At 45.9% G+C, this 22,291-nt stretch overlaps 1 protein-coding gene across 3 annotated transcripts in view; it reads right to left on the reverse strand.

The window, feature by feature from the left end:
- The window catches only part of FBXO10 (F-box protein 10), a 57,412-nt gene that overhangs the window by 15,246 nt on the left and 19,875 nt on the right, over positions 1–22,291 (reverse strand). For all 3 annotated transcript variants that reach the window (XM_017543201.1, XM_017543203.2, XM_017543202.2), the window contains exons 2-5: positions 15,723–16,313; positions 11,189–12,022; positions 5,747–5,896; positions 2,676–2,812 (exon numbers count right to left, since the gene is read on the reverse strand). In XM_017543201.1, coding sequence (XP_017398690.1) covers positions 2,676–2,812; positions 5,747–5,896; positions 11,189–12,022; positions 15,723–16,307 — 1,706 coding nt within the window. In that variant the 5' untranslated portion in view covers positions 16,308–16,313. The remainder of the gene's footprint in view (positions 1–2,675; positions 2,813–5,746; positions 5,897–11,188; positions 12,023–15,722; positions 16,314–22,291) is intronic.

Below are 22,291 nucleotides of genomic sequence, written 5' to 3' on the forward strand. Positions count from 1 at the left end.
AAAAAAAAAAAAAAAAAGCACAACCTATTCTTTCAAGATGACTATGTTTTAAAAACACTGATATAATTATGATATTCCTCACCCAAAACTCTTTAATGGTTCCCCAGCATCCCCAAGGTAAAGCCCAGACTTTTTAGCTTGGTGTATTCATTTCCTATTGTTAGTATAACAAATTACCACAAACTTGGTGACTTAAAACAGTATGATTTTCTATCTTTCAGTTCAGGACGTCAGAAGTTCAAAATGGGTTTCACAGGGCTAAAATCAAAGTGTCAGCAGACCTGCGTTTTATCTGGAGGCTCCAGGGAAGAATCCATTCCTTAGCCTTTCCAGCTCCTAGAGGCCGCCTGTACTTCTCGGGCTGTGGCCTCAATCATTTTGACCTCTGCTTCTGTCCTCACATCTCCTGCTCTCTTATTTATTTTATTTTATTATTATTTATTTATTTGAGACAACGTTTTGCTCTTGTTTCCCAGGCTAGAGTGCAATGGTGCGATCCCAGCTCACTGCAACCTCCGCCTCCCAGGTTCAAGTCATTCTCCTGCCTTAGCCTCCTGAGTAGCTGGGATTACAGATGCCCACCATCACGCCCAGCTAATTTTTGTATTTTTAGTAGAGACAGGGTTTCTCCATGTTGGCCAGGCTGGTCTCAAATTCCTTACCTCAAATGATCCGCCCGCCTCGGCCTTCCAAAGTGTTGAGATTACAGGCATGAGCCACCACGACTGGCCCCTGCTCCCTTAATCTGATTCTCCTGCTTCCTTCTCATAAGGGTCTTGTGGTTACACTGGGCCTACCCATATAATCCAAAATAATCTCCCCTCATCTTTCTCCAAGGTCCTTCACTCACTCACATCTGCAAAGTTCCTCCTGCCTTGTAAGGCAACATATGCACAGGTTACAGGGCCTAGGACATGGATATCCTTGGGGCCATTATTCTGCCTATCACGTTTGGCATTCAAGGTCCTCTGGTATCCAGCAGCAACCTGCCTTTGCACTATCCCTCTGGCATCTCATGCCTGGACACACCACATTTCTCACCATTTTCTCAGACATACCCTGAATTTCACTGCCTCTGACCCAGAATGCCTTTTCCCTGCCAACAGAATCCTATTTATCTTTCAAGCACAACTTGAATGTCAGCTCCCTGACATGCTCAGCTGAGATCACGGCTGAGCCCCTCTGGGCAGTCTGCATGAACCTCTACTAAAGTGCTCATTTTGGTGAGTCTTCCATCATGGCTGTGTGAGTATGAGTCTCGGGCATGAGACTGTAAACCTCACGGAGCAGGGGCTGTTCCTGCACAGGTTGTATATAACTGCCCCCTTATACAGAGTAGCTGGAATGTGTGTTAAATGAACAGCACACATACATACAAATACACACTCTTCTGGTAAGGCAATAATGCAGCTCTGTGACCACTAATTGTTTTTAGTAAGCTGTAACAGTGAAAAACAGGATTATATTCCATAATTTTTGAACCAGCAATTAGGTCTGGTTCAAAAATTATGGAGTTATCAAAATACTGGAATGTGACGAAACTTTCCAAAGTGATGAATATAAAGGCCATGCAACAACATGGAAAAAAGTACCTATGGAATAATACAGGGGGTGAAAAACGCTCTGAATATATTTGTGCCCATTAAGACCAGCTATTCTCCTAAAGCATGGACATAACTGTGTGAGTCTTCTGCTCAGAGCCTTTAATGAGTCCCTGCTGTGTAGAAAGAATAGGCTTCCCCGCCTCAGCTTGGTCTACATAAGGTCTTCCTCACCTGGCCCAACCCTTTCTTTCCATCATTCCTTTCCACTCTGCTGTGCGGCACAGACGGTCTGCCACAAGGACATTAAGGGTCATGCTGCAGTGACCAAAGGGCTCAAGATATTCTGGGACCATCCCAATTAAAAATATTCTATACCATTGTCATACCATGTCAGATTTTTTCTGAAGCCACAGTGGATGGTCTGCTAACTCCTCAATCTGCTGTGCTCTTCTGCCTTTGTTCCTTTTACTAGGATCGTCCACCAACCCCTCCCTACCTCCATCTCCATGAGTCCAAGTCTTACCCATATTCTAACATCCAACTCTGATGCTACCTCCTAAATGAGGACTTCCTAGTCAGACCTCCTCCTAGTCAGAATGAGTCTGTCCTTGTGGTACCACTCTTGACAGCATTATCACAGTCTGCCCACACTAGAGCTGGGATGGCAGACAGGGTCCCAGGACTGCCACTGCTGCTTCCCACCTATCACTTCTATCAGTCCCTGACCACAGCACGCTTTCATGCTGAGGCTAGGTACAGCGCCAGGATGTTCACACAGCATCCCCAGTAACCACTATCAACTAACTGAAATTGTTAGGTGAGTTGAACTCTCTGTTCCATCCCTGCCTTGGAGTACTTCTGTGTCCATTTCTCCAGGATAGAGTAAGCTCCCAGGGAGCAGAGTCTGCCTGTGTTAGACGAGTTCAGTAGTGACTGCCGAATAGCATGCCTACACAGAGTTAACTGGAAGGGCATATAAACACAAAAGCAGCTGTGTTACTGGGGTGGGATGATAGTGAAGTCTCTTCTCTGCTTGTGTCTGTACAGTTGTTTCCATAAATAGTGTTTTCAAATGGAGGGAAGACAGGGAGGAGGTTAACGAAGATGAAGGAGGGAAACAGCAGCACACACCTCACGACGGGATTTCCATGGTACAGGATGTAAATGCCAGCCTCCTTATTGGAAAAGATTTGATTGTTCCGGATGATGCCTTTCCCATTGCCAAGGACGACAATGCCAGAGCGAAGGCCATGGTGGATCTGGTTACACTGCAAGTGAAAATGAGACACCACAGAAGCTGGATCAGACATGCCAGCAAGAAGCAAGAGTGCCCAACTGCCGCCTACACAGCCAAGGCAGGATGAACACAGTGGAGAAAATGATGTCACTGTAAGATCCCTAGCCCATGACAAACGGAACGGGCCATGCTGGTGCCCTGCCCTTCCCGCACCAGTACACACATCAAAACCTATAAGGAAGACTATGAAGTTTGGAGTCTTCACTGCCCAGCCTCTTAGGAGGGCTCTCACTCTTCACCTGCAAGGCAGGCTACTGAAAGTTTCGGAGCCTCTAACGAGTCCCCCAAACACACAAACATTTGGCCAGGCCATACCTTCTGGGGTCCAGGGAGGCCACCTCTTAGGGAGGGGCAACATCCCAGTGCAAACAAATGTTGGCCAAGTGCCATCCTAAAGGGGCCATATCCAGAGAGGGGTCAGAGTCATTTGCTTCTAGTCCTTTCTCATTCAGGGAAGGCCAGTGCAAGGATGCAGACACCGGGGGGCCAAGTTGTCCCATGGGGCATAAGGTTTTAGGCATCGCCAGGATGCCTAGCGATATTCTTTTTTTTTGGGGGGAGAGACGGGGTTTTGCTTCATTGCCTAGGCTGGTCTTAAACTCCTGGCTTCCAGTGATCCTCCCATTTTGGCCTCCTGAAGTGTTGGGATTGCAGATGGGGGCCACCACACCTGGCAAGATATTCATTTCTAATATCTCTTCGTGTGAATGGGGAAACAGGCCCAGGATTATATAGTATGTCTGTGGAAGAGCCAGATCTGGAACCTAGTTTTTCTCTTTCCCATTCTAGTTAGTTGCTTTTGCACAGTGACTTAATGTTTTTAGATTAGAATAATAATAAAATTATCTCACTCTAATTGTTAATTTATAGCTGACAACCGATTCTATACTCTGTACATTGGGAAGTTAGCTGCATCTCTTCCAAAACGATTTTACAGAAATAAAATTCTAGTTGGCTTTCAAGTGTTTTGTGCGCAAATTCTCCTTATTCTTACTCCTTCCAGATTTCTCCTGAAGGATTCAGTAGGCTCATCAGGGCAACCACTGCCTAAGAGAAGTCCCTCACAGGGCTGAAAAGCTCCGAAGGGAATATGTAGTGGCGTTTCCATCCCTACACCCTCTCACAACGCCAGGACTAAAATGTACCACTCCCTTCCCTCTTCTACCTGCTGTCCCTCTGTCCTTGGAAAGGCAGACACCTCTCATCTCTCTAGCCAGAGTGGCAATAATTTCCTAATCCAAGGCCATGCATGAACTACCAGCTGTATGGCAGAAACACAGTGAGGGGAAGGGATTGGCAGAAGATACTGGCTAGCTGTGTGTATTTTCTTTTTGTTTTTTTTTGAGACAGGGTCTTGCTCTGTTGCCTAGGCTTGAGTGCAGTGGCACAATCATGGCTCACTGCAGCCACAACCTCCTAGACTCAAGCAATCCTCCCACCTCAGCCTCTCAAGTATCTGGCACTACAGGTGTGAGCTGCCATGCCTAGTTAATTAAAAAAAAATTTTTTTTGTAGAAGGACCGGTTGTGGTGGCTCACTCCTATAATCCCAGCACTTTGGGAGGCCAAGGCAGGTGGATTGTCTGACCTCAGGAGTTTGAGACCAGCCTGACCAACATGGAAACCCTATCTTTACTAAAAATACAAAAATTAGTCAGGCTTGGTTGGCACATGCCTGCAATCCCAGCTACTCAGGAGGCTGAGGCAGGAAAATCACTTGAATCTGGGGGGCAGAGGTTGCAGTGAGCCGAGATTGTGCCACTGCAATTCAGCCTGGGTGACAGAGCAAGATTCTGTCTCAAAAAAAAATTTTTTTTTGTAGAGACAAGGTCTTGCTCTGTCGCCTAGGCTGGTCTCAAACTCCTGGACTCAAGTAATCCTCCTGCCTTGACATCCCAAAGTTCTGGGATTACAGGCGTAAGCCACTGTGCCCAGCCTTTTCTCTGTATCTTCATGGGCAGTCAAGATAAAATTGGTTTAGACATCAACCCTGCGTCAGACTGCCTGGATTCAAATCCCAGCTCTGTCACTAGGTATAGGACTTTGGGCAGGATCCTTTGCCTCTTTGTGCTCTATGTCTTTACTACAAAATAGGGATAATAATAATTCTTCACAGGATTCTGTAAGCATTAAATGATACGTAAATATCTACTAAGTGCTTAGAAAAGTATCTGGCGTATAATAAGCATCATGCATTAATGGTGGCTACTATTTTTACAAGCCCATAAAAATTCTGTTACGTTTCCCAACTTGTGGGAAATCTGTCTCTCAGTATACATGTAACAAAATTTCTCCCATACCCCATAAATCTATGCAAAAACAAAACAAAAAACCCGCAACCCCCAAACCTGCCTCTCAGGAAAAGCCAGAGCAGAAAAAGATCTGGTCTCTAACGTCACTGGCCATATATTCTAGGATTTTAAGTGGTTTTCCCACTGGTAGAAAATCAGACTCAATATGGCCTCACAATATCCATGAAAAAAATAATCTTGAGAACTAAATATCCTAAATGTCCTTTTACACAAACAAATAAACTAACTTGGGGTTCGCTGATGTTGTTTCTGTTTTTGAATCCAAGCGTCTTTAGGACAGATATCATTCTCTTTATCCTTATCAAACTCAAAGCCAACCACAGCACATGAGGGCTGAGGGCCCTGTGAGGTTTCCCTGTCTTTCTGGTTCTCCTCTTTATTAATGGGGAGATGGCCAGATAATGACTTGTCCAAATTTACTGCTAATACAGAGAAGGACAGACAGAGTCACAAGGAGACACAGAAGACAGAGCAGGAGCCACCCGCAAACAGGAAGCACATAAATACAGGGCAACCTGTATTTAAATGTCCTCAGTAAAGGTTTCTGAAAACCAAGAGGCACTCTGAACAGGGAGGGAACACAAAGAACAGTACCAGTATGAGTGGGTTGGACTTCTTCCGGATGTCTACGCCAGCCTCTGCATTGTGGTAAATGTTGTTGCCAGCAATCAAGCCACCACCCTCCAAGCGAAGAAAGATGCCTGATGCTCGGCAGCGGTAAATGTCATTCCTGAGCATGACGATCTAAGCAGAAAAGAGAAAGACATTTATTTTCCTGTCACAAAGATATTTTCAGAAACCCCTGGGGGAACACCTGAGTCTTTTCCCCACCACCTGATCCACGCAGTTTACCCTGCAGGTGAGAGAAACGCCTCAATGCTGGCACAGCCACGCGACCACAGTGTGCTCCCAGGACACAGTCATCTCCAGTTCCCACCTGGCTTTGCCCTGCAGCCTCCTTACCAGCCTCACATTGTGGGTTTTTTTTTTTTTTTTTTTGAGATGAAGTCTCATTCTGGTTCCCAGGCTGGAGTGCAGTGGTGTGATCTCAGCTCACTGCAGCTTCCACCTCCCAGGCTCAAGTGATCCTCCCACCTCAGCCTCCCGAGTAGCTGGGACTACAGGCTAATTTTTGTATTTTTGTTTATTTTTATTTTTACTATGCAGGTGGCCTGGAATAATTTTGTTTTTCATTTTTGTATTTTTTATAGAGATGGAGTCTCACTATGTTGCCCAGGCTGGTCTGGAACTCTTGGGCTCAAGCGATCCTCCCAAACTGAAGCATTACACGTGAACCACCGTGCCTGGCCCACATTAGTCCTCTAACTAAAACCTGGATCAAAGCTTGGCCCTGTGCTCCATACTCAGAACTTGCAAGCAGCATATCTGGATGATGGGGCAGAAAGGATACTTAGGGGAACATGGGATTTAGTGGTCTTCAGACTCTATATGCACTAAGGTTGCATGAAGATTTCCCTAGGGGTCAAGGGTGCAGCTACCTTTTTTGTTTTTATTTTTATTTATTTATTTATTTATTTATTTATTTGTGAGATGGAGTCTTGCTCTGTTGCAAGTGGTGTGATCTCAGCTCACTGCAACCTCCGCCTCCCGGGTCCAAGCCATTCCTGTCTCAGCCTCCCGAGTAGCTGGGACTACAGGCACGCACCACCACACCCAGCTATTTTTTTTTGTATTTTTAGTAGAGATGGGGTCAGGGTTTCACCATGTTGGCCAGGTTGGTCTCGATTGCCTGACTTTGTGATCCACCCGCCTCAGCCTCCCAAAGTGCTGGGATTACAGGCATGAGGTACCACACCTGGCAGGGGCAGCTACTTTTAATGAAATAAAGTTCCAGGTCCACCACTTCCAATGCACCTTCATTAAAATCCACCTGTCTGGGACAGCATGGAGAGTAAGGTACCACACAGGTTCTCCTCTCCCACCTTCCCTTCTGCTTTATAAAACAAAGGCCTGTTCTTGCACATCCTGAATCTTTCATGGTGTATCATCCTGGGGTGGCAATTACTGAGCCTCTAAACTAAGGGATGATTACAAATGCTGGTATAAGAAAACCTCCTTCAAACAAGGTGCCATAACCCAGCAACCTGCTACTAAAGGGATATATTTCCAATTACATTTTCTTTTTATATTTAATAAGCACAGTTGCCTCCCCATATCTGTGGGTTCCACACCCAGGGATTCAACCAACTGTAGACTGAATATACATTATTAAAAAATAATCATAATAATAATAAACATTATTAAAAAAAAAAAAACAGGCCAGACACAGTGACTCACACTTGTAATCCCAGCACTTTGGGAGACCGACGCAGGCAGATCATTTAAGATCAGGAGTTCAAGACCAGCCTGGAAAACATGGCAAAACCCTGTCTCTACTGAAAATACAAAAATTAGCTGGGCGTGGTGGTGGGTTCCTGTAGTCTCAGCTACTCAGGAGGCTGAGGCAGGAGAATTGCTTGAATCAGGGAGGCAGAGGTTGCAGTGAGCCAAGATTGCACCACTGCACTCCAGCCTGTGTGACAGAGTGAGATCCTGTTACAAAAATAAAATTGAATTTAAAAACCCAGTATAAAAACTATTTACATAGCATTTACATTGTATTGGGTAGTATAATTAGAGATGACTGAAATATGGGAGGATATGTGCAGGTTATGTGCAAATACTACACCATTTTATATAAGGCTTTTGAGCATCTGTGGATTTTGGTATCCTGGAACCAAGCCCCCACGGATACCAAAGGATGACAGTATATAAAAAATCTGTAATACATCTATCTATGCTGTCTTAAACAATTATAGATCAATAATAAAATACATTATTATAAATTGTGTACTACTACTAATGTATTGCATTAGGATAAAATTCTGTGAAGACTGAAGTAGAACAGGAGCATAAATTGTAAGGTTTCAGCTTCTGATTAGGATGAAGGAAGTAGAAAGAAGATAATATACACAAACATAACCTTTCTGGAACCCATCAGAGCTGAGGCTGCAGGACAACCAGCTAGCCTGAATGCCACAGAAAGATAGGCGCCTCCAAGGAGATGAGGCCTGAGCACCTGCCTGCAGAATGCAGGGCTCCTGGGGCCACGCACGCCAGTAAGGAGAACTCAGCTAACATTTCTGATGCATTGTTAAAGACCAGCTGTGAACTACTGTGAGTACAGAAACCCTGGGAGTAGCTGCATCTGCTCACTTCTCCGTGGACTTCACTAGGTGCTCATGGAGAAAGACTGGGGGCAGATCAGAGACTGGAGACAGTGCCCTCCTGATGCAGGCTGGGGGGCATAAGTGAGAGAGGCATCAACCCCTCATGTGTGTGTGCATGCCTGCATGCGTGCGTGCCTCCCTCCCTCCCTCTTTCTTCTCTTTTTCTTTCTTTCTTTGAAGTCTTACTCTGTCACCCAGGCTGGAGTGCAGTGGTGTGATCTCGGCTCACTGCGACCTCCGCCTCCCAGGTTCAAGTGATTCTCCTGCCTCAGCCTCCTGAGTAGTAACTGGGATTACAGCACGCCAGCACGCCTGGCTAATTTTTGTATTTTTAGTACAGATGGGTTTCATCATGTTTGTTGGGCTGGTCTTGAACTCCTGACCTTGTGACCCACCCGCCTCAGCCTCCCAAAGTGCTGGGATTATGGGCGTGAGCCACTGCGTCCGGCTCCCCCTAATTTTCCTTATAAAACAAATCTTACACATGGGGGAACAGGGAAGGAACTACCTCTGGGGGTGGTGGGAGGAAAGTATCTTAGGCCCAGATCATCAGAGCTCCCCTAGTGCTGGGGGTGGAGGCGGGGTGGAGGCAGGGTCGCTGAAAAAGTCCTACTCTCAAGACCACAGACACAGTACCTACCTAGACGAAGGATGACCCAGGACAAGAGAGAAACCCTGCCATCATGCAGGCTGACAAATAATGGCAGTCTACTGCTGGGGAGGGCGAGAGCAGGGGGAGATCACCTCTCTGAGGAGTGGGTGCAAAGGATGACCTGAAGTGGAGAAAACTAGCACAAGGTAACTGGAGGGATCTGAAGCCTGCAGGACGCTAAGGATGATCATATCATCACTATGATTCAAATGGGCTTAGCTCCTAACTAGACCAGTCCCCCCTAATAGACCAGGCAAAAGAAGAGGTGTGCCCATTTCTAAACAAAATACTACTGACCTCAGTCTCTACTGTCCTACATGAGTTAACTGATTTCCAACTGAAATGTAGGACACATAAAGAAGAAAATCAGTCGGTGACACTTTTCTTTTTGGAGCCTCAAGCAACCAGGCTCCTCCTGCCAGCCTTTGCCATTTTATGTAAGGCATTTGAGCATCTGCCAAATAAGCATCTGGGATGTTCCAGAGGGCAGAGCCAGGTGACAGCCTTCTGCGGAGGTGCAAGGACCAAGGCCTTGCTTGAAATGGCGCGTCTTCCCTTACTTCTGGGCCTTCACACACACCTCCTTTGCCGCATGGCTTCACCCCGCCAACCCTTATTCTTCTTGAGCAGCTCAGTCCAGGCACTGTTCCTCCAAGAAACCTTCTCTGGTTCCTAGAGGCTGGGTCAGGTACTCCCTTTCCTATGCCATCCATGGTTTACCTCTACCATAGAGCCTCTCAAACTGGACTGTAGTAGTTTTAAAAAAATTAATTAATTAAAACATTTATCAAGCACTTGCTGTATACCAGGCACATTGCTAAGCACTTCATATATGTGACCTTAGCTAATCCTCATCATACCTTGGAGAAAGGTAGTAACATTAGTCCACAGGACTTAAGGGGCAGAGCCACAATTTAACTAGAAAGCCATATTCTCAATAATTATGCCAAGGAAGAACGCCCTCCTTGAGGGCTTGAACCAGACCCTTTCATCATGGTACTCATGACAGCAAAGCTATCACCTTTCCCTTTTTATTTAGCCATTTTCTGTTATTCTGTGTACAGCAGTCTTGCATTATGCTTACAAAGTAACACCATTTGAAATTCTCTTTGGAAGTGGGCTGGGTAAAACAAAATTAAATTTAAATTAATTAAAATGCAATTGCTATTAGCCATTCTAGAAGCCTGCAACACTCATAAATGACCTTTCTACAATGTTCTTTAGTTTACTGAGGACTTCCACCAGTATTATGGCATGGGACCCTCCAACAACCAGTGAGAGAAGAAAAGCAGGAATGCTTATTTCTATTTTACGGAAGTAAAGGTAATGTTCACAGTGAATTAGTGGAGAGGTGAGACTCAACCCTAGGTGCTATGCCATGCTTTCTTCTGCAAGGGCTATCTTTCCCTTCAGAAGGCCTTCCTGTCATCAACCATTTACAGATTTGCAGATTGTTCTGTGATGCCCTAAGTGCCAGCATATACAAGATGTTGATTACAGCAGTGGCTAGAAGGACTGTTCTTAGCATAAAGTCCAAATGTCTCAAGGCCTGGGCAAGGTAGCTTTTGCTCACCCCTAGCCTCATCCTTCAACCTACCCCTGCTGCATGGTTTAACCTCACTCCCAGGCCCTGGCATAGGATGTTCCTGCTGCTGGGACACCTTCACTCTCCACCCCCTTCTCATCATGTGTCCAGTTTTTCCTGGACCTTCTACTCATTCTACCCAGCATAGAGGCTTCTTCTTCTGGGAAGCCTTCCCAACAACCTCTCTCAGGTTTGGCGTGAAGGTAGTAATCATATTTCCCTGAATTTTCTCTTACCCAGGAAAAATACTTTGTTTCTCCTACTCCGACATGGGTGAGATGTGTGAGCAGCAGCATGACATAGTCAAAAGAGGCAGAAGACACAAGTTTCTAGTCTCAATTCTGCCTAAATTGCTATGTGACCCTGAGTAAGCCACCTTTTCTCTCTGGGCCTTTCTGTGAAATGAGGAAAACTGTTTTTACCCTTTCCAAATCAGATGATGGACATGATGTCAAGTGTGTGTAAATAAGTTCAAAGAAAATTATTTTTTAAATGCAAAATAGCCCCATCAAACCCTTCTTACATATAGCCACAGGACCCCCCTCACCAATGTAAAGTCATGACAGCACCTTGCTATTATGTATACACCGCACTGCGTAAGTCAGGTTCCGGAAGATGTTTCCTTCCATCTTGGCTCTGCCGTAGGAGCAGACAAAGACACCTCCCTTCCCATCCCGGAAGAGGCACTTGCGGATGAGGCAGCCCTGCACAGAGTTGGCCAGTGCCATGGCCTCCTTGTCCTTCTGCAACTCCTGCTGCAGTGAGTTCAGCACGAGGCAGCTGGGCAGCTGAATGGATGCTCCTGGTAGAGGTGGGCCCAGAAAGGAGCCCCCTAGTACAGGGCGTGGGCCCTGTACTTGGTAGGATAGTCTGTACATCAGCTGGTCGTCATCTTCATCCTCACCGCTGGGACTCAGGCCTCCATCGCTGCTGTCTGGGGTCTGGGCCCCCCTTTCGCCATCACTACCCACCTCTGCCTCCTGTGAGCCAACCTTGGAGGCTGGCTTTGGGGAGCTAGAGGCTGCGCTGGTAGGGCTCTGGCTGCCCTCGATAACAATGTCACAGGTCTTTGGGCTCCAGGCTTGGTCCCGGCTCTCTAGGTCCAGGGACATTAAAAAGTCAGAGTCCTCTGTGGGGAGAAAAGTGGGTGTGGACTTGATAAGCCCTAGCAAATACTTGTAGGCCCAGTTCTTATCTGCAGATGGGTGACCTTCAACAGTCACAGAGTTGTTTTCGCTGCCCACAAATTCACAGTTTTCCAGGACACACAGGGGCACGTTGTGTAGGAAGACATGGGTGTTTTTGAAGGTACAAAACTTCACTTGGCAAGTCCCCGGGCCACGGACCTGGATGTGCCCATTCTCAAAGTTGCAGTTGTCAAACTGAACATGACCTGCTGTTGTCTGCGGAATGAAAAGAAGAAAACGGCTGTTGAGAGGGATGAGATTTGTTTTGCACTCTCGCTGCCCTTTAAGGAGGGTAGAACATGGAAAGGCTATTTGTTCTGCTGATCATCTTCCCCTCCCCACCAGGGCATGGATGTCAGCTGTCATCAAAAGGAACTGGGAAGCTGCTCTGCATCAGAGAGGGAGGAAAACCGGAGCTGCCCACACCTGCATCCTTCTCATCTCAAAGGAAGGGAGACAAGTGGATGATGGCAGAGAAGTTCACACTGCAGCATGACTCTTCCTAAAACCTCAAGTCTCAAGCCATGCACCTGGGCTGGGACAGGCAGTGACAGAGGCCTGGCCACATGTGCTGGGAAAGAGTCCTGACTGTGTGACAACTGATACATGTGGCGCACAGCAAAGTATGCCTCTAAAGAGAGGGGCAAGGTATGCTGCCATCGTCAGGAAGTATTGAACAGTGGTTAAAAGCATGGGTTCTGCCAGGTGTGGTGTCTCATTCTTGTGATCCCAGCACTTTGGAAGGTTGAGATGGGCGGATCACTTGAGGTCAGGAGTTTGAGACCAGTCTGGTCAACATGATGAAACCTCATCTTCACTAAAAATACAAAAATTAGCCAGGGATGGTGGCATGCGCCTGTAGTCACAGCTACTCAAGAGGTTGAGGCATGAGAATAGCTCGGGCCTAGGAAGCAGAGGTTGCAGTGAGCTGAGATTGCACCATTGCACTCCAGCCTGGAGGTGTGACTCAGTGTCGGAGAAAAAAAAAGCAGAAAAAAAAAAAAAGCATGGGCTCTAGGGGTTGACTGCATGTATTATCTTGGACAAATGACTTTACCTCTTTAAGTCTGTTTCCTTGTCTGCAGCATGGGGCTCACTAGTTCACAAAGCACCATACCAGGCACAAACTTGGCACTCAATAAAAGTCAATTATTACTGGCCAGGCACAGTGGCTCATGTCTGTAACCCCAGCACTTTGGGAGGCAGAGGTGGGTGGATTATGTGAGCTCAGGAGTTCAAGACCAGCCTGGGCAACAAGGTGAAACCCTGTCTCTACTAAAACATAAAAAATTAGCTGAGCATGGCAGTGTGCACCTGTGGTCCCAGCTACTTGGGAGACTGAGGTAGGAGAATTGCTTGAACCCAGGAGGCGAAGGCGAAGGCGAAGGCTGCAGTGAGCCGAGAAAGAACCACTGCACTCCAGCCTGAGCGATGGAGCAAGATTTTGTCTCAAAAAAAAAAAAAAAAAAAAAAAGAGGTCAGTTATTATCATCTGGGGTCTGGGACACAAGGAACAGAGTTGTCCTCAAGTCTGGGGTGGGGATGGGGAAGTGCTAAACTCTCCCGCCTGATTCATTTGGGCCCCTAGGCTCTCTGGGCCTAACTGAGAAACAGTCTTATGAGGCCCACTTACTGTCTATTCCTGAAAAAGAACTTCTTCTGGATTTCACAAGTTTTATCAGATGTATCTGAACCATAAAAATGAGGGAGTATCTCATGATTCCATTTAATAGCCCAGACATACCTACCCCTTGAACAATTTTTAAAATCCTCTAGTAGTGACCATCTTTGATAGATTGTCCCAGAATTTAAGCCCCCTTAACTTCTCTAAGTTCTTCCTTATGGCTAACCTAATTTTTCCTTGCTGTTGAAATCCATTTTCCCTCTAAAGACAAAAGCCAGCTCTCTGGAGATGCAGGGCCACTGCTAAAGTTCTCCATGGGAGTCACTGAAAACTGCTGTGAAATCGCCTTGGCCTTTGCATTTTTCAGGCAAGGTCACCCCAGGCCCCCATGCCTCTTTTAGTTTGAAAACAACCAGGACTGAACACTAACTTACGCTAAGCACTAAGCCAGAGGGCAGGCCACAAATGAGTCCAAGGCCAGGCCCCATCCTGTAAGGATCTGTGGCTGTACTTCTGAGGGAGAAACAGAGGCTAAAGTCAAAATAGTACTTGAAGAATAAATTTATTGTAAAATGGGAAGGGTCTGGAGCATTGCTCCTTTCTAGAAACAAATTCTCCTTCTGGGTCTGCAGACCAGCACCAGAGACATTCATCAATTCTTCTGAAATACTCTAGGGCAAAAACTCTGAAAGCTTTCAAGCTTTCAGGTAACATAGTATGATGTAATTTTATAAGCATCTAGATGAGGAAGCCTGAATTTGAGATCTAACCACTTGAGAAAGTTACTTGCCATCTCTGACCTTCAGTATCCCTCATTTGCACAACAGGCATACCACATCTACTTCGTCTACTACAAATGTTTGCTGTGGAGGGTCCAGTGAGGTCACAGATGGAAAGCCACCTAGATTATGAATAGGCTTTGGATCTTACTGAGTCTGAGACCCTCGATATGTCACTTAATTTTGCTGAGCCTGTTTCCTCAACTATAAAATCAGACGATGGCTGGGTGCAGAGGCTCATGCCTGTAATCCCAGCACTCTGGAAGGCCAAGGTGGGTGGATCACCTGAGGTCAGGAGTTCAAGACCAGCCTGGCCATCATGGTGAAACCCATCTTTTAAAAAAAGAAAGAAAAAGAAATCAGACGACATTACCTATCTTATAGGCGTGTGGAGAGGAATCCATGAGATAATGGTTATAAAGCAGGTGCCATGCACACACTATGACTGTCAGAAATGACTAGTGGTATCATGATCATTACAAACATGAGAGACAATTAAGTTGCTATTGGTAATAATAATGGCAATATACTTTTAAAAACTTTTATTTTATTTTTTTGAGATGGAGTCTTCCTCTGTCACCAAACTAGAGTGCAATGACACGATCTTGGCTCACTGCAACCTCTGCCTCCCGGGTTCAAGCAATTCCCCTGCCTCAGCCTCCTGAGTAGCTGGGATCACAGGCATGCATCATCACACCCAGCCAATTTTTGTATTGTTAGTAGAGATGGGGTTTCACCATGTTGGCCAGGATGGTCTCCATCTCTTGACCTCATGATCCGCCTGCCTCGGCCTCCCAAAGTGCTGGGATTACAGGCATGAGCCACCGTACCCGGCCAAATCTTTTATTTTTTTATGAGCAGGCAGGAAAGCAATATACTTTTTATTGACCACCTACATAATCCAAGTTTCTAGGCAATGTATAAGCTATAGACTGTTCTGCCAAGAACTACCAACACCTGGATACACGCTTTACTATGAACCATCTTCTGTTCTACATTCACAGAAGGAATGTGTTGGACAAATATTTCCTGACCTTCTCATCATCGCCCTTAAGAATGAGCAAATCATGGTAAAAGCCTGACCTTCCTTGATCCCACACAAGGTAGGACTCACATGCTGAGGGTAACATGGCCCTGCATAGCCTTTCTCCTCTGTGACTCTCGCTCTGAGCATGCCTCCATGAGCAGTTCATGTGCTCTCTGCTTCCTGTCACCAAGTGGCATGCCACTGGTGGCTCCAGTTAGTCTACTTGGAAAGGGAAGAGGTGGGAAAGAATACTGGCTCCAAGCCCAAGCCACATTTTTAAATATAGCTTCACCAGGAATAAAGCAGAATTCTGAACTATGCTGATCATGTGCCTATTTTTCAACTGGTTCAGCACTCAGAGGAGTATGAGCCTAATACTAACTCCTAACTTTCGATTCCAACAAAAAAAGGGATTACAAACCCAGAAAAAAGTCCAAGCCTCTGGGGTCAGGACTAGAAACGCCATCTATTGATGTGGACACCCACCTTATACATGAAGGGTGAGAACCAGGCTGGCATGAAGACGAGGTTGCACAGGCGTGTGGTTGAGCAGTGCTGATCAATGCTGGCTAGCAGGGCCACTTCACCCAGCTTCCCATGCCCCACAATCTCCACGGGCACTTTTAGGACGATTTCACCTTGCTCTTCGTACACACCTGGGAAGAGCACGATTCGGTCATACAGGCTGGCCATGGCCAAGGCACTGCCCAGGCTGTCAAACTCATGGCCTGGCCCAACACTCAGGGTACGTCGTTCCCTCCTCCGGCGGAAAAGAGAAAAGCAGACGGAAGACTCCAAGTCCAAGGCATTCTTGGTCCATGTCTTGGAGGCAAGGTAATGCTGCTTGAAGGCTTCTCTCCAAGACTCAGGCTCCACATCTGGCTGGTTGGGCCAGTTGGGATGGCGGCACTTGGTGCAACCCAGACACAGCTGCCGCCAGCGGGTACTGTCAAGACTGAGGATCAGTTCATACCAGGCCCTGCATACCAGGCTGCAGCGGCCCAGGTCAGGAAGGTGCAGGTAGGCTAAGATCATGCGCCATAGCTCCAAGGGGAGGCCGCCAGCCTCCATGGTCACCTAGGAGACAGACACAAAACAAAAAAGGTTTCTATCTCTCCTACTTACCAGTCCCTTTCTTAAAATACCCCATTGCCATTTTCTGAGCCCAAGGGTGAGCAAGTAAACAAGGCCCAGCCAGTCAGAGGACTCTATCGCTTCAAACTGAATCCTATCCTAGAGTTTTCCACCAGGAATTAGCAGGGAAGACTCTCTTTTCTCTATGGTCAGATGCTATAAGGATATGACTCCAGAACTTCCAGGTTCCCCACCTTGTAGAGAAAACCCTGTGATACAAGGGCCAAACAGAAAGATGACACTTTAAAAAGAGGAAGAAAAAAAGGTGAACACATGTGTGTGTGTCCTTGTAGTACTGATTCCAGATTCTTAAAGATGACTTGGAATCTACAGTGCTTCTTTCAATTTTGTAGGATATCCCAATGGCCTTCTACTAAATCCCCCTTTTGCTCAAGCTGGTTTGATTTCGGTTTCTGTGACTTGCAACTAGACAAGTCTGTATTCCTAAGAGGGAACCCACCTTTGGCTGTTAAGAGTACTAGAGCTCTGGATCCCCTGTACTCTCAAGGAAGAGACTCCTATCTCCTCATACTTATAGGAATGAGAACTGAGGCAGTGACTGTCCGTCTGTCTGTCTCTGCTCGTTCCCAGATCAAGTAATTACTGTTTCCCCAAGTGGGGCAGCCCCAGGAAAGAACTACTACTGAGTCAGATGCTGTGGGTTTTGGTCCTGGCTCTGCCATTGGTTATCCTGAGCAGTTATTGGTTATTCTGAACACCTATGGGTTGGCTGCCCAGCCATCTACGTACTTGTTTTTTTCTGGAAAACTCTTCTTCTCTACCAGTGATGTATATCACATGATTACAGAGGTAGGCTTCCCTGCAGATGTATGTGTAGAACAAAGGATCCCCGACCCCTTGACTGCAACTGACTGGACTCTGGATGGTTCTAATGGGGTCATCAAGACCTTTTCCAGGAGAACAGGAGTTGCAATTCTAGAATCAGGTTGGCCTCATTCCTGGATGGTGGGGAATGAGTGGCCTTTTTCCTAAGCTATAAACTCAGGAATAGCCTCTGGTTATCATTTTCCCCAGGCTAGGGCACAGAAGGAGGCAAGACAGGAGAAGCTGATCTACAATGAGAGAAGAATGAAAAAAGCAGAGAAAAGGGCAGTAGCAAGGGGCATCCAGTTTCTCTACAGCACTGCAGATCATGGCTCCAGTCTACTCTCAAGGCTCAGCTTTACCTTTGCCCTTTGAATGCCATCAGATATCCCTGATAATGTAAGCCAGCTTCAATTTGTTTTTTTATACCTAGTTCAAGCCCTCTCATTTATGAGTGTCATTTTTCCCACCTAAAAAGCAAGGGAGCCAAGTAGATGACTTAGAGCAACTTCCAAGTCTGAAACCCTATAGTCTCTAGACAACTAGAAAGCAGGACCAAGGCCAGACACAGTGGCTCACACCTATAATCCCAGCACTTTGGGAGGCCAAGGTGGGTGGGGTGGATCACCTGAGGTCAGAGGTTCAAGACCAGCCTGGTCAACATGGTGAAACCTCATTTCTACTAAAAAATACAAAAATTGGGCTTGGCGCAGTGGCTCATGCCTATAATCCCAGCACTTTGGGAGGCTGAGTGGGGTGACTTGAGGTCAGGAGTTGGAGACAACTTGACCAATATGGTGAAACTCTATCTTTACTAAAAATAAAAATAATTAGCTGAGCATGGTAGTGTGCGCCTGTAGTTCCAGCAACTCAGGAGGCTGAGACAGGAGAACTGCTTGAACCCGCCTGGGAAGTGGAGGTTGCAGTGAGTCGAGATTGCACCACTGCACTCCAGCCTGGGTGACAGAGCGGGACTCTCAAAAACAAACCAAACCAACCAACTCAGCTGCTCGGGAGGCTGAGGCAGGAGAATCATCTAACCCAGGAGGCGGAGGTTGCAGTAAGCCAAGACTGCCTTACTATACTCCAGTTTGGGCGACAGAGTGTGACTCCATCTCAATCAATCAATAAAGCAGGACTAGAAACAACTGACCTTCATCAAATTGTTAACCTCTCCAGGGCCTTGGGTATCCTTGCAATTTTATGAAAATGCTAATCATGCTTGTTAGCTAAGTCCCAAGAAGGCAAGGAGCACAAATGTGTGATTCGGTGTGAAAGAAATGCTGAGCTTCATTAAGACTGGTGTGGCTTTAATTCTACAGATTTGTACTGGAGCCCAGGTATGTAGGTTCTTCTCTAGTGATCACCAGCGAGACTTTACTAAGTCCTCAGCAACAGCAGAGAAAAGCTGGGCTCTGGACTGTTAAGTATTACAGAGAAAAGGCTGGGCTCCTGACATCTGCCACTTCCCCAGATGGATGCCAGTTTATTTATGGCAGCTTCTATGACACTGATGCTTCCTGTTCTTCACTTATTTCTTTAGCTATACTTTCTTAGGCTTGTTTTCCCCTGAGAGGAAGTCTCACTCTGTTGCCCAAGCTGGAGTACAGTGGTGCAATCTTAGCTCACTGTAACCTCTGCCTCCCGGGTTCAAGCAATTCTCCTGCCTCAGCCTCCGGAGTAGCTGAGATTACAGGTGCGTGCCACCACGCCTTGCTAACTTTTTTGTATTTTTAGTAGAGATGGGGTTTCACCATGTTGGTCAGACTGGTCTCGAACTCCTGACCTTGTGATTCACCCACCTCGGCCTCCCAAAGTGTTGGGATTACAGGTGTGAGCCATCGAGCCCGGCTTCTCAGGCTTTTTAACAGAAATGATTCTTCTATTTATTCTCTATCCATTTTGTAGCTGAGCAATCACAGCCATTCCCTTGGCTACAACTACCACTGGAAACGCATGACTACAAAATCTGAATGTCTAGCCCCAATCATCTTTCAAGCTCCATACATAAATACCCAATTCTCTGTTGGGCATTTCTACCTGGATGTTCTATAGATACCAAAAATTCAACAGCATGTCCAAATGGAACCTGGACTTCCACTTCAGGCCATGATGGAATAAATGAAACTAGATATTCCCTTCTTGCCATAAACAACTATAAAGCTGGACAAAATATATGAGGCAAGTGAATATGTGTTTTCAGGCACTGAGCAGCAAGCTGCTCAAGACTGTGATTTTTGGCTGGGCACGGTGGCTCATGCTTGTAATCCCAGAACTTTGGGAAGCCCAGGTGGGTGGATCAGTTAAGGTCAGGGGTTTGAGAACAGCCTGACCAACACAGTGAAACCCTATCTCTACTAAAAATACAAAATTAGCCAGGCGTGGTGGTGCACATCTATAATCCCAGCTACCTAAGGCAGGATAATTGCTTGAACCCAGGAGGCAGAGGTTGCAGTGAGCTGAGATAGCACCATTACACTCCAGCCTGGGCAACAAGAGCAAAACTCCATCAAAAAAAAAAAAAAAAAGACGATGTAAAGCAAGGAAACATAGAAAGTGGGTACCAAGAATACCCTGGCATTCATTCCAAGGCACTGTCTTACAATGGTGTAAGGAGATGGAGCCCAAGCAGAGTGACAGTCCCACTGAACAGGCAGATTTGAGTTCTGTGCTGCTGAAGAGGCTGGCATTTGTGATGCAGGGTGCCAAAACAGAGTGAACAGCATAGAGTGGGTGGGGTAGGGGGCAGTTCCTAGGCTGAAGGCTAGGCTGCACATGTACAGGAAAAGACTTCATTAGACGTAGTAGGGATCACCTGCTATGAAAATTTAATTTTCTACTTGATTTCTGTGTTTAATTTTGTTCATTCACTCATTTGACAGACATAAACTAAAAAAAAGACTAAAAATACAAAAATTAGGCATTTTGGAGATTAAGTTTCCAACACAAAAATTTTGGGGGGACATATTCAGACCATGGCAGTGACCAATTCAGGTCACGTGTGTGCGCGCGTACACATGTGTGTTTTTTGAGACAGAGTCTCGCTCTGTCTCCAGGTTGGAGTGCAGTGGTGCGATCTCCACCTCCCAGGTTCAAGTGATTCTTCTGCCTCAGCCTTCTGAGTAGCTGGGACTACAGGCACACACCACCATGCCCAGCTAATTTTTGTATCTTTAGTAGAGACGGGGTTTCACCATGTTGGCCAGGATGGCCTCTATCTCTGGACCTTGTGATGCACCAGCCTCGGCCTCCCAAAGTGCTAGGATTACAGGCATGAGCCACTGCGCCCAGCCACATGTGTGTTTTTAAACTATTATTATGAAGTCATGGACTTAAACATATTTTGTGGGTTTCAAGTCTTTGAAATCCCTACTTTTATTGATGCTCAAACTAAGCTATCTTTGGCACCGACAATGGTTCTTCAGTCCTTTTGGTACAACCCCTGTACCCTCTGATAGCTTCCTTGCTATGTGGTATGTCTAGATAGCAATAACAGCTTTAAGAAGCTATCTTTAAAAAGTTTTCATTGAGAAAATTGTAGACTTACATGCAATTATAAGAAATAATAGAGACCCTTTGTATTCTTTTCTTGGTTTGCCCCAATGGTAACCTTTTGCAAAACTACCATATAATATCACACTAGCATGGTGACATTGATATAGTCCAACATCTAATTTAATTTCTCCAGTTTTACTTGTACTTACTTGTGCATGTGTATTAAGTTCTACACAATTTTATTACCTATGTAACTTTACGTATCTACTACCAGTAAAGATGGTGAACAGTTCCAACATCACACGGATCCCTGTGTTGCCCTTTTGTAACTACACACGTTTCCAGCCTGCCTCCTCTCTCCTGTCCCTAACCACTGGCAACCATTAATTTGTCCTCCAGTTCTAAAATTTTCTCATTTCAAAAATGTTATATAGGCTGGGCATGATGGCTCATGCCTGCAACCCCAGCACTTTGGGAGGCCGAGGCAGGTAGATCACAAGGTCTGGAGTTTGAGACCAGCCTGGCCAATATGGTAAAACCCCGTCTCTACTAATGATACAAAAATTTGCTGGGGGTGGTGGCGTGCACCTGTAGTCCCAGGTATTCAGGAGGCTGAGGCAGAGCAATCGCTTGGACCTGGGAGCAGAGGGTGCAGTGAGCCGAGATTGCGCCACTGTACTTCAGCCTGGGCGAAAGAGTGAGGCTCTGTCTTAAAAAAAAAAAAAGATATTTACAGAACATTTAATCCAATGACTATAATGTACACACTCTTCTTCTCAGCACATGGATAATTCTCAAGCGTAGACCATAAAAAAAAAAAAAAAAGTTATAAAAATGGAATTATACAGTGTGCCACTTACTGAGACTGGCTTTTTTCCATTCACTGTAATTCCATGAAGGCTCATCCTACCTGTTGTGTGCATCAATAGTTTATTTCTTTATGATGCTGAGTACTATTCCGTGGTATGAATGTACCGTAGTGTGTATTTGCAGAATTGACAAGTGCATTCATATGTGCGATACAACCCCCATCAAGAAATGGAATACCCCAGAATGTTCTCTCATGACTCTTCAGCCAAGTTCCACCCTCAACCCCAAGAGGCAACCACTGATTTTTTTTCTCTTATCTCCTCGGATTCCTATTATCATGATTTCCTACTACAGATTAGTTTTGTCTGTTCTAGAATTACATATAAATAGGATCATGCAGTATGTATTCTTCTTTCACTCAGTATATTTTGAGATTCATCCATTTCATTGCATGTGGTTTACTTTTTAACTGCTGAGTAGTATTTCACTGTATTAAGTGTTAACATATCACAGTTTAAAAAAATTAATTCTCAGCCGGGCGCGGTGGCTCACGCCTGTAATCCCAGCACTTTGGGAGGCAGAGGCGGGTGGATCACGAGGTCAAGACATCGAGACCATCCTGGTCAACATGGTGAAACCCCGTCTCTACTAAAAACTACAAAAAATTAGCTGGACATGGTGGCGCGTGCCTGTAGTCCCAGCTACTCGGGAGGCTGAGGCAGGAGAATTGCCTGAACCCAGGAGGCGGAGGTTGCGGTGAGCCGAGATCGCGCCATTGCACTCCAGCCTGG

This window comes from Cebus imitator, unplaced genomic scaffold (assembly GCF_001604975.1).
Source record: "Cebus imitator isolate Cc_AM_T3 unplaced genomic scaffold, Cebus_imitator-1.0 Scaffold149, whole genome shotgun sequence".
Classification (NCBI taxonomy): Eukaryota; Metazoa; Chordata; class Mammalia; order Primates; family Cebidae; genus Cebus; species Cebus imitator.